Source organism: Somniosus microcephalus, chromosome 1, assembly GCF_052327205.1.
Source record: "Somniosus microcephalus isolate GS21.2 chromosome 1, FLI_Smic_1.0, whole genome shotgun sequence".
Lineage (NCBI taxonomy): Eukaryota > Metazoa > Chordata > Chondrichthyes > Squaliformes > Somniosidae > Somniosus > Somniosus microcephalus.
In genome coordinates, this window is record NC_140987.1 from 258,378,944 (window position 1) to 258,391,974 (window position 13,031).

A 13,031-nucleotide genomic window follows, 5' to 3' on the forward strand; every position below is an offset into this window, starting at 1 on the left:
ACCTACAGTCTCTGTCACAGGTGGGGCAGACGGTGGTTGAAGGGGCGGGTGGGTGGGCTGCTTGGGTTGACCTGCGTTCCTTCCGCTGCCTGCACTTGGCTTCCGCTTGCTCCCGGCGAAGAGACTCGAGGTGTTCGGCGCCTTCTTGGATGCTTCTCCTCCACTTTGTGTGGTCTTGGGCCAGGGATTCCCAGGTGTCGATGGGGATGTTACACTTTTTCAAGGAGGCTTTGAGGGTGTCCTTGAAGCGTTTCCTCTGCCCACCTGGGGCTCTCTTGCCATGCTGGAGCTCCGAGTAGAGCGCTTGTTTTGGGAGTCTCGTATCGGGCATGCGGACAATGTGACCCGTCCATCGGAGTTGATTGAGCGTGGTCAAAGCTTCGATGCTGGGGATGTTGGCCTGAGCAAGAACACTGACGTTGGTGTGCCTATCCTGCCAATGGATTTGCGGGATCTTGCCGAGGCAGCGTTGGTGGTACCTCTCCAGTGCTTTGAAGTGCCTGCTGTACATGGTCCATGTCTCTGAGGCATACAGCAGGGCGGGTATCACTGCTGCTCTGTAGACCATGAGCTTAGTGCCGGGTTTGAGGTCCTGGTCTTCAAACACACTCTTCCTCAGGCGACCGAAGGCTGCACTGGCGCACTGAAGGTGGTGTTGGACTTCGTCATCGACGTCTGCCCTTGTTGACAGTAGGCTCCCGAGGTATGGAAAGTGGTCCACGTTGTCCAAGGCCTTGTCGTGGATTTTGATAATCGGGGGGGCAGTACTGTGTGGCGGGGGCAGGTTGGTAGAGGACCTTTTGTCTTATGGATGTTTAGTGTAAGGCCCATGCTCTCGTACGCTTTGGTGAAGGTGTTGACGATGGTTTGGAGTTCGATCTCCGAGTGAGCGCAGGCGCAAGCATCATCTGCATACTGTAATTCGACGACGGAGGATGTGACGACCTTGGATCTGGACTGGAGGCGACGGAGGTTGAACAGTTTCCCGTTTGTTCTGTAAATTAGCTCCACTCCAGTGGGGACCTTACTGAGGGTGAGACGGAGCATTGCAGCAAGGAAGATCGAGAAGAGCGTTGGCGCGATGACACAGCCTTATTTGACCCCGGTTCGTACATGAGTTGGGTCTGTGGTGGAACCATTGGTCAGGATCATTGCTTGCATGTCGTCGTGAAGCAGGCGGAGGATGGTGACAAACTTTTGAGGGCAGCCGAATTTGAGGAGGACACTCCATAATCCCTCACAGTTGACAGTGTCGAAGGCCTTTGTGAGATCAAAGAAGGCCATGGTGCTATTCCCTGCATTTCTCTTGTAATTGTCGTGCGGTGAAGATCATGTCCATTGTGCCCCTTAGTGGGCGGAATCCGCATCGCGACTCTGGGAGGAGCTCTTCGACAACTGGGAGAAGGCGATTGAGGAGGATTCTTGCGATGACTTTCCCTGTAGCAGACAGCAGGGAAACTCCTCTAATTACCGCAATCAGACTTGTCACCTTCCTTGAAAATGGTCACAATTACGGCGTCTGAGATCCCCTGGCATGCTCTCATGACTCCTCATGATTTTGAATACCTCTATCAAATTTCCTCTGAACCTTCTCTGCTCTATGGAGAACAATCCCAGCTTCTCTAGTCTATCCACGTAACTGAAGTCCCTCATCCCTGGAATCATTTTCGTAAATTTTTTCTGCACCTTCTCTCAGACCTTCACATCCTATCTAAAGTGCAGTGCCCAGAATTGGACACAATACTCCAGTTGAGGCCGAATCTGTGTTTTATGCAGGTTCATCATAATTTCCACACTTTTGTACTCTATTCCTCTATTTATGAAGCCCAGGATTCCATAAGCCTTTTTAACTGCTTTCTCAACCTGCCCTGCCACCTTCAACAATTTGTGCATATACAGGAAACTTTCGATTTACTGGCACCTAAAATAACCGGAAATCTCGGTTAACCGGCAAAATTCAGGAGTAGGTTCAAGTAAGTTTTATTACTTGCCTTCCTCCATCTGTTGCTGTGCAAGGGTGTGGCTGCAGCTGTTGCTAAGCTACAGAGACGCTTGGAACTTGTGGCCATTGTTCTGAACCTGTTGCTAAGCAACAGGGTTTGTTGCTTTATACGGAGCTCTCGGCTCCGTATCTTTTACTATAGCTTTCGGTTATCCGGAATTTTTGATGAACCAGCACCACGTCGGTCCCGTCAGTGCCGGATAAAAAAAAGTTTCCTGTATACCCCTAGGTCTCTCTGTTCATGCACCCCTTTTAGGATTGTACCTTTTAGTTTATATTGCCTCTCCTCGTTCTTCCTACCAAAATGTATCACTTCACATTTTTCTGCGTTAAATTTCATCTGCCACGTGTCTGTCCATTTCACCAGCCTGTCTGTGTCTTCTTGAAGTCTATCACTATCCTCCTCACTGTTCACTATACTTCCAAGTTTTGTGACCTCTGCAAATTTTTAAATTGTGCCCTGTACACCCACGTCCAAGTCATTAATATGTATCAAGAAAAGCAGTGGTCGTAGAGCCGACCCCTGGGGAACACCACTGTATACCTTCCTCCAGTCCGAGAAAGAACCATTCACCACTACTCTCTCGTTTCCTGTCACTTAGCCAATTTCGTATCCATGCTGCCACTGTCCCTTTTATTCCATGGGCTTCAACTTTGCTGGCAAGCCTATTATGTGGCACTTTATCAAACGCCTTTTGGAAGTCCATATACGCCACGTCAACCACATTTCCCTCATGAACCCTTTCCGTTACCTCATCAAAAAAACTCAATCGAGTTAGTTAAACACGATTTGCCTTTAACAAATCCATGCTGATTTTCCTAAATTAATCCACACTTATCCAAGTGACTGTTAACTTTGTCCCTGATTATTGTTTCTAAAAGCTTCCCCACTACTGAGGTTAAACTGACTGGCCTGTGGTTGCAGGGTTTATCCTTGCACCCTTTTTTGAACAAGGGTGTAACATTTGCAATTCTCCAGTCCTCTGGGACCACCCCCTTATCTAAGGAGGATTGGAAGATTATGTCCAGTACCTCCGCGATTTCCTCCTTAACCTCCCTCAGTATCCTAGGATGCATCCCATCCAGTCCTGGTGACTTACCAACTTTAAGTACAGCCAGCCTTACTCGTACCTCCTTTTTATCAATTTTTATCTCTTTCACTATAACTTTGGCAGCATCTTCTTCCTTGGTAAAGATGGATGCAAAATACTTATTTAGTACCTCAGCCATGCCCTCTGCCTCCATGCATAGGCCTGCTTTTTGGTCTCTAATCGGCCCCACCCCTCCTCTTACTACCCGTTTCTTATTTATATGCTTACAGAAGACTTTTGAATTCCCTTTTATGTTAGCTACCAATCTATTCTCATACTCTCTTTGCCCCTCTTCATTTTCTTTTTCACTTCCCCTCTGACTTTCTATGTTCAGCCTGATTCTCACTTGTGTTCTCAACCTTTTTTCTGCTTCATCTTACTCTCTCTTTCGTCATCCAGGGAGCTCTGGCTTTAGTTGCCCTACCTTTCCCCCTCGTGGGAATGTACCTCGACTGTACCCGAACCATCTCTTTAAAGGCAGCCCATTGTTCAATTACAGTTTTGCCTGCCAATCTTTGATTCCAATTTACCCAGGCCAGATCTGTTCTCAACCCACTGAAATTGGCCTTCCTCCAATTAAGTATTTTTACTACAGATTGCTCCCTGTCCTTTTCCATAGTTGTGTGTGGGTCTTCAGGATTCTGTATTGGGGGCCACCAGAGGGTTGGCATCCCTTTTCTAAAAGTAATGCAGCGCATTACCTCTCGAGTGTAGATTAGTCAAGTGCTTGTGCTCTTCTAACCCATGCTGTTTGTTTCCTTGTAAAGAAAAAGGCCATCTGTTTTGTGTTCACATAAATGTGGCTAGTTTCCTAAAACCATTAATCTATTTATAGTGGTTTTAGTTTGGATTCGCGTGACTTGCTTTGCTTTTTTTAATATAGACTTGATCTATGCACTTGCCAGCTTTTTTCAGATAGCAGGCTCACTTTGATGTATGCGCTGTATTGAAGTACAAATGGCTCCTTGGGGAAGTGGAAAAATAGGATAATGTGTATAATTAATTACAGAATGCTGCTGATAGGCTAAATTGAGTACTGCTAATCTATATTTACAATCACATCAGAGAACTTGTTTGAATAGACATACACAGCCTTCTTTCTGAAATTAAAGATTTTTTTCTCCGACATTTTAAATTCATTAGAGTTTGCACGTAGTTTCTGGCAGTTTGCGCACAATAAGTGCATTGCTGGTTTGGGGACTTATTGAAAGACCAATCCTTGTGATATGGAAATTATGCAGCCTCTTTTAAATCCTAGATTTTGATGTGCTAAACTGAACTGTTAAATATTAATTTTTAACAAGCCATAAACATGGGCTTGTGGACAAAAGCCCTTTTCCGTTTACATTGCGTACTATGTTCTAGGAAAGATCAAAGAATCTACTATATGTGACATAAGAGGATGAGGGTGGATTCATGATTGAATGGAAGCCATCAAAGCTGGTAATAGGTTAGCTAAACCATCCCGGCAGTACATGTGCAGCATGGGTCAAATGGCATGAGTCCTGGAGGATCAAATAGAGATGACTGCACACTTGTGGCGGAAGTTTTGGAGTGAGACTGAGGAAGAGCAGCAAGAGCCCAGGAAACATCAGGCGAGGGAAAAACTCGATTTTTATTTCAGCATTTGGTCTTACTCATACTAAATTATACCCCCCCCCCCCCAAAAAACCCACATCAAGAAAGTTTAGAAATGGACAAGCCTGGTACATAAAGAACATAAGAAATAGGAGCAGGAATAGGCCACCTGGCCCCTCGAGCCTGCTCCGCCTTTCAATAAGATCATGGCTGATCTTGGGCTCAAATCCACTTCCCCGCCCGCTCCCCATAAGCCTTCACTCCCTTATCTTGTAAAAATCTGTCTATCTCCACCTTAAATGTATTTAGTGACCCAGCCTCCACGGCTCCCTGGGGCAGAGAATTCCACAGATTTACGGCCCTCTGAGAGAAGTTCCTCCTCATCTCAGTTCTAAAAGGACGACCCTTTATTCTAAAACTATGCCCCCGAGTTCTAGATTTCCCCACGAGGGAAACATCCTCTCTGCATCTACTTTGTCAAGCCCGCTCAGTATCTTTTATGTTGCAATAAGATCACACCTCATTCTCCTAAATTCCAATAAGTATAGGCCCAACCTTTCCTCATAAGTCAACCCCCTCATCTCAGGAATCAACTGTGTGAATTGTCTCTGAACTGACTCCAATGCAAGTATATCCTTCCTTAAATAAGGAGACCAAAACTGTACGCAGTACTCAAGGTGTGGTTTCACCAATACCTTGTACAGTTGTAGCAGGACTTCCCTGCTTTTATACTCCAACCCCCTTGAAATAAAGGCCAATATTCCATTTGCCTTTTTGATTACTTGCTGCACCTGAATGCTAACTTTTTGTGTTTCATGCACAAGGACCCCCAGGTCCTTCTGAACTGTAGCATTTTGTAATCTCTCCATTTAAATAATAATTTGCTTTTTTATTTTTCCTGCCTAAGTGGATAACCTCGCACTTTCTCACATTATACTCCACCTGCCAAATGTTTGCCCACTCACTTAGCCTGTCTATATCCCTTTGCAGATTCTTTGAGTCCTCTACGCAACTTGCTTTACCACCCATCTTTGTATTATCTGCAAACTTGGCTACATTACATTCGGTCCCTTCATCCAAGTCATTAATGTAGACTGTAAATAGTTGGGCCCCCAGCACCGATCCTTATGGCACCCCACTAGCTACCGTTTGCCAACCGGAAAAAGACCCATTTATCCCGACTCTCTGCTTTCTGTTAGTTAGCCAATTCTCTGTCCATGCTAATATATTACCCCAACTCCATGAGCTCTTATCTTATGTAGTATCCTTTTATGTGGCACCTTATCGAATGCCTTCTGGAAATCCAAATACACCACATCCACTGGCTCACCCTTATCCACCCTGCTCGTTACATCCTCAAAGAACTCCAGCAAATTTTGTTAAATGTGATTTCCCTTTCATACAACCATGCTGACTCTGCTTGACTGCATTATGATTTTCCAAATGCCCTGCTACTGCTTCCTTAATGAAAGACTCCAGCATTTTCCCAACGACAGATGTTAGGCTAACTGGTCTATAGTTTCCTGCTTTCTGTTTCCCTCCTTTCTTAGATAGGGGTGTTACATTTGCGGTTTTCCAATCCGCTGGGACCTCTCCAGAGACCAGGGTATTTTGGTATATTGCAACCAATGCATCCACTATCTCTGCAGCCACTTCCTTTAAGACCCTGGGATGCAGACCATCTGGTCCAGGGGACTTGTCGTCTTTTAGTCCCATTATTTTACCAAGTACTTTTTCCTTCGTGATAGAGATTGTCATTAGTTCCCCCCTCCCTGTGGCCTCTTGATTATCCATTATTGGGATGTTGTTAGTGTCTTCTACTGTGAAGACAGATACAAAATATTTGTTCAGAGTCTCTGCCATTTCCCCGTTCCCCATTATTAATTCCCCATTCTCATCCTTTAAGGGACCAACGTTTACTTTAGCTACTCTCCTTTTTATATACCTGTAGAAGCTCTTACTTTCTGTTTTAATATTTCTTGCCAGTTTACTCTCATAATTCATCTTTTTTAGTCATCCTTTGCTGGTTTTTAAAAATTTCCCAATCCTCTGGCCTCTCGCCAATCTTGGCAACATTTTTGTATGCCTTCGTTTTCAATTTGATATTATCCTTTACTTCCTTAGTTAGCCATGGATAGTGCTCCCTTCTCTTAAAATCTTTCTTTCTCACTGGAATATATTTTTGTTGAGAGTTATAAAATATCTCCTTAAATGTCTGCCACTGCATTTTAACTGTTTTACCTTTTATTTTTCCAGTCCACTTTAGCCAGTTCTACCCTCATGCCATTGTAATTGCCTTTGTTTAAGATCAGGACACTGGTTTGAGATACAACTTTCTCACCCTCCAACTGAATTTGAAATTCAACCATGTTATGATCACTCTTTCCTAGAGGATCCTTTATTATGAGATCATTTGTTAATTCTGCCTCATTACACAGTACCAAATCCAAGATAGCCTGCTCCCTGGTTGGTTCCATTACATACTGTTCTAGGAAACCATCCCAGATACACTCTATGAACTCCTCCCCAAGGCTACCATGGCCAATTTGATTTGTCCAATCAATATGGAGATTAAAATCACCCATGATTATTACCGTACCTTTTTTACAGGCCTTCATTATTTGTTGATTTATACTCTGTCCAACAGTATTGCTACTGTTCGGGGGCCTGTAGACTACGCCCACAGAGACTTTTTCCCCTTATTATTTTTTATCTCCACCCAAACCGATTTCTACATCTTGATCTTCTGAGCCAATATCACTTCTCACCACTGCACTGATCCCATCCTTTACCAACAAAGCCACCCCACCTCTCTTTCCTTTCTGTCTATTCTTCCAAATTGTCAAATACCCTGGACTATTCAGTTCCCAGCCCTGGTCACCTTGCAACCACGCCTCTGTAATGGCGATCAGATATACCTATTTGTGCCGTCAACTCATCTAGTTACGAATGCTGCGTGCATTCAGATATAGAGCTTTTAACTGTCCTTTTACCATTTCTCCTTGTTTTGGCCCCATTTTCTGTTGCACTCTTATTTTTAAACATTCTGTCCCTTCCTGTCACACTCTGGTTATTATTTCCCCCATCTCTATCCTGCTCTATTGTTTTCTCATTGACTTTTTAAATTCCTGCTCACCTGGATCCTACCCCACCCCCCACTATTTAGTTTGAAGCCCCCTCTACAGCCCTAGTTATTCGATTCGCCAGGACTCTAGCCCCAGCATGGTTCAAGTGAAGCCCGTCCAAACGGAACAGCTCCCTCTTATCCCAGTACTGGTGCCAGTGCCCCACAACTCGAAACCCATTTCTCCCACACCAGTCTTTGAGCCACTCGTTCATTTCTCTGATCTTATTTACCCTATGCAAATTTGCTCGTGGCTCAGGTAGTAATCCAGAGATTATTACCTTTGTGGTTCTGCTTTTAATTTAGCCCCTAGCTGCTCATACTCCCTCAGCAGAACCTCTTTCTTTTTCCTACCTATGTCATTGGTATCTATGTGGACCATGACAACTGGAACTTCCCCCTCCCACTCCAAGTTCCTCTCCAGCCCAGAGGAGATGTCCTTAACCCTGGCACCGGGCAGGCAACACAGCCTTTGGGACTCACGCTCTCGGCTGCAGAGAACAGTATCTATCCCCCTAACTATACTGTCCCCTATCACTACAACATTTCTTTTTACTTCCCCCCCCCCCCCCCCCCATTTGAATGGCTCCCTGTACCACGGTGCTGTGGTCAGGGTCAGTTTGCTCATCCTCCCTGCAGTCCCTGCCCTCGGCCATACAGGGAGCAAGAATCTCGTACTTGTTGGACAAGGCCAAGGGCTGAGGCTCCTCCATCACTGCCTCCTGGATCCCAACACCTGCCTCACTTGTAGTCACACCCTCCTGTCCCTGATCATGGGCCAAATTGGAAGTAATTACTCTAGTGGGTGTGACTGCCTCCTGGAACTTATTGTCCAGGTAACGCTCCCCCTCCCTAATGTGTCGCAGTGTCTGAAGCTCAGCCTCCAGCTCATCAACTCTGAGCCGAAGTTTGAGCAATGTTGGTTCTGTACACTGGTATGCTTGCGTCATTGCATGAGGTAGCATTGTGCCACCAGACCTACTAACTGGTTTGGTGTGTTCGGACAGTTAGAGCAGCGAGCATGTAATTCGACAGCAGATTTCTGTAATAACCTGCATTAATTAAAATGTGACACTGCCATTCTCTCTCTTATGTTGCTGTGTAATCAGGAATAAACTATATATTGAGGTTCTCAGAATTTAGTGTTGTGGATTATATGTTGCTTTTGGATTAGGGCTCTGGATGGGATCTATATTTGATCTTCATTCTTTCACTGTAAAGTCGCATAGAACGAGATCGGCCAGTGATGATTGATGGTGGCCATTTTTAGCACTCTTTAAAATATTGCAAAGTAAAGTGTTTCCTCCCTCCCACTTTACTTTGGTAACTTTATTTAGATATATTTGAGTATTGTACTTGTGATAAACTTAATGACATGTTTTGGTGCTAAAACTCACCTAGTTCTGATTTTTTTTTCCCCCCCTCCCAGGCCAGACAGCTTGCAAAAAAACCAAGAAATCGAATTTGAAAGAAACAAAGAAAGATTTGAATTTTTGAAGGTATTGTAGCGGTTCGTGTAGATCGCCGCTAAATAAGAGAGTTTGACTTCGACGAACTATTAACAAGTTGTTTATTTACAGGAACAGACTAATTACATCAGGTAAGATGGCTGACTGTTGGAGCGCCGTGGTATAGGTCTTGTCCCAGCGGGGACTCCACGAGGACTGAGTTCGCAGTCCTGTGGAGAGCGTGATGACGTCATCACGCTCGGTCGCGTTTCCCGCGCTTGGGGCGTCACGTGACCGCGTCGTTGCGTCAGCGCGTCTCCCGGTATGGAGGCTGGCCGTTGAGGCCGAGGTTGCGAGGCCGGGCTGTGCCGGTGCTTGCCGCGGGGGCGGAAGATCGCGTCGCTCCCGTCGGCTGGCCGATGCGGCCGAAGTCGCGGTAGGCCGGGCTGTGCCGGTGGCCGTCTTGGAAGACCGAGTCGGGCCGGCGGCCGGCGCGCGTGCGTCACTTGATGCGTGAAGTCAGCACGTTGGGCCGTTGCCCCTTTAAGAGGCGACCTAACAGGTAAGTTAAAGGGGCAATGGCCCCAACAGGTAAGTCATACATACATAAGTAAGTTAAGTACATACAGTTAGGTAAGTTAAAGGGAATTATGTGTCTTTATGTAAGGTACAACCGGTGGTACCGCCACATGGGCCCCCCCAGAATTTGCTTTAACGAAAGTCCAAGGATGAGATGGTCTGACGCTGGTGGTCTCGGCGGTCGTGCTGCCTCGGCTTGGTGAGCGAGTTCCGAAGATGCTGTTCGTGAGGGGATCCGTATGCGCGTCGTGGCGAATAAAGTGTATCCGTCAGGCGAAGGACCGTGGAAACGTGCGAAACAGCAGGCCTTGTCAGAGTGACGGGCAGGTTGGGCGGGCGATGACTCTGTTGATGTTGGAACAAGTCCTTGTTATAACGAACTCTGCAGGAACGCCAAACTAACGTTCCAGAAGGGCTTGACAGGCGAGGTGAGTGAACTCGCCGACAGGTGAGCGAAACCTTCAGGAGGCTGGAACACGCGGAACGGTGCGTGCCATAGTGCTACGACGTTAACACAACAGAGGGTGAAGAGTTACTGCGTTAACCTGTGATCGGTGAGGCTAGCAACTTTCACGTGGCTGATCGCGGTCGCAGGATGCCCGTTGGACCCGTCCTCTGTGTGCAGCTTCAGTAGATGTTTGCGTTTGTTAAAGGGAAAACTGGAGAAAGGGCGGCAACGGTCCAGGTTGTTGCTTGCAGGAGGGGTTAACTCTGCCTGGAGGGCGGCAACACTTGTAACAGTTGTAGATTTAGGAGAAAACAGCCGGAGGGTGGCACGCTTTTTGTTCACGCCGAATCGTGTAGTAGGTAACACAACCAGCAGGCTGAAGGGCTGGTGTGTCGTCGGCGGGGAAGGAGTTATCGTTTTTCACGAGGGATGGGTCCTCGTGGTTCGCGAGGGATGGGTCCTTGTGCGCGAGGAGTGGGTCCTCGTGTTTCGCGGGGGGTGAGTCCTCGTGGTATCCCCGCAGGGTGCGCTCCGATTTTGTGGGCCCGAACATGCTGTACCCGCGCTTGGAGAGATTTATACTGGCTGTCGCTGTGGACGTAGAGGCGGACGATCCGTGTGGCGGTAGGAAAGACGAGTACGGGGACCGTGAGCAAGTGCATGGTCGGCGCCGCATCGATGTTCTCGTCGAACGGGGCTTCTACAAGTATAAAGCACAAGGGAGACTGTGGCTCCCTGGATTGCGGTAGCGACAGCAAAACGGCTGGTGCTTCCATGGCGTGCTTCTTTTGTGAAAATTGCTCACAAAAAAACGAATGGGGTCCGGTTGAGGTTTGTCCGTGTCAAACGGGATCTGCTCCAGGCTGCGCTTACCTTGCGAATACGTTCGCAAAGACGGGGTCGCCTTTGACGGAGTGAGGCGGTTGCTGTTCCGTGGTTGTTCGTCAGTTGTGCGTTGGTCGTCTTGTGGGAAGACGAGGTTCAGGCGCGCTTTGCTACCGTGAAAATCGTTCACGGATACGGGTTCACCAATTGTAGCGTTGGAATTTATGAGCTCCCGTACTCACGTCGTTGGGTCACCAATGTAGCGTTGGTGGTCGACGGTTGCCGTTGGGCGTGCTGTACTTCTGAAGACGAGGGTCAGGCTGCGCGTTGCTACCGTGAAAATCGTTCACGGATACGGGGTCACCAATTGTAGTGTAGGAATTGATGAAATCCCGTACTCGCGTCGTTGGGTCACCAATGTAGCGGTTCGTGTAGATCGCCACTAAATAAGAGAGTTTGACTTCGACGAACTATTAACACGTTGTTTATTTACAGGAACAGACTAATTACATCAGGTAAGATGGCTGACTGTTGGAGCGCCGTGGTATAGGTCTTGTCCCAGCGGGGACTCCACGAGGACTGAGTTCGCAGTCCTGTGGAGAGCGTGATGATGTCATCACGCTCGGTCGCGTTTCCCGCGCTTGGGGTGTCACGTGACCGCGTCTCCCGGTACGGAGGCTGGCCGTTGAGGCCGAGGTTGCGAGGCCGGGCTGTGCCGGTGCTTGCTGCGGGGGCGGAAGATCGCGTCGCTCCCGTCGGCTGGCCGATGTGGCCGAAGCTGCGGTAGGCCGGGCTGTGCTGGCAGCCGTCTTGGAAGACCGAGTCGGGCCGGCGGCCGACGCGCGTGCGTCACGTGATGTCAGCGTGTTAGGTCGCCTCTTAAAGGGGCAACGGCCCAACAGGTAAGTTATACATACATAAGTAAGTTAAGTACATACAGTTAGGTAAGTTAAAGGGAATTATGTGTCTTTATGTAAGGTACAACCGGTGGTACCGCCACAGTATCTTATTTTGTGTGGTCTCATCAACTGTTCTGCAATAAAGTATATTCTTACTGTTTCATGTGCCGGGGAAGAAGGATTTAATGAATTATGAGCTTGACCTTATGAACTGAAATAACAATTTTCCAAGGGGGGTTGGGGGAAGAACTAGAATTCTGAAACACTTCCAGTTTCACCCACAATGGAGAATAAGCATAGATAACGGAAAATCTCACGAGCTGTGCTCAAGTGTGTTTACATCAGAATGTGAAAGCTTGGGAAAAGACCATCTTATAAATTTTTGATTATATCAGTAATACTAGAATTTCCTTCCTGCTTCTCAGCAGTTGGATCTGATAGTCGATACTGATATTTGATAAAATAGTATAAAAATACACTCTTGCGCACTCGCTCAGTGGCTTAGCTGGCAAAGGCAACATGCAACTGAGTTATACAAACCAGGAAGTACCAGTATCAGTTCCCAGTCTTTTGAGTTGGCTGATATCAGCCAGGTTGATACTCGGGAGGCTAAAATTGGCTTGGGCCACCTCTGTGCTAGAGGGGGTGTAGAGAAACCTGGTGCAATTCCCACACTTTCTTACTACCCACTGACTTCTGTTGGAAAATGCACATGTGTGGTTGTCAGTTAGGAAAGGGATGGGCTTTGCTATGATGCCCTCACAGTCAAATAGCCTACCCAAACTGTGTCTATGCTCATACTTGAAGGGCGGCCACTTGGACAAGCATTCGTAGCAGTGGACCCCAGCAGGAGTCAATAACTTCAGGTGAAGGGAAATCTCCAAAAAACAGTACTTTGGTAAACAGTGATTTGAAGCTCCAACATATACTGTTCCACACAGGGGAACTTATTAGCAGTAATGAATTTAAAGGGCTAGGGATTGCAAGCAATCATTTAGCTCCTATGTATGTTGTTGAGTTAAACATATCCTCAAATC

General features: G+C 46.9%; 1 protein-coding gene across 3 annotated transcripts in view; it reads left to right on the forward strand.

The window, feature by feature from the left end:
* aco1 (aconitase 1, soluble) overlaps positions 1–13,031 on the forward strand; it is a 91,334-nt gene that overhangs the window by 30,680 nt on the left and 47,623 nt on the right. For all 3 annotated transcript variants that reach the window (XR_015078996.1, XM_085992752.1, XM_085992759.1), the window contains exon 5: positions 9,225–9,294. Coding sequence is in view for 2 of the 3 variants with exons in the window: in XM_085992752.1 (XP_085848878.1) it covers positions 9,225–9,294 (70 nt within the window). In the remaining variant the exon portion in view is untranslated. The remainder of the gene's footprint in view (positions 1–9,224; positions 9,295–13,031) is intronic.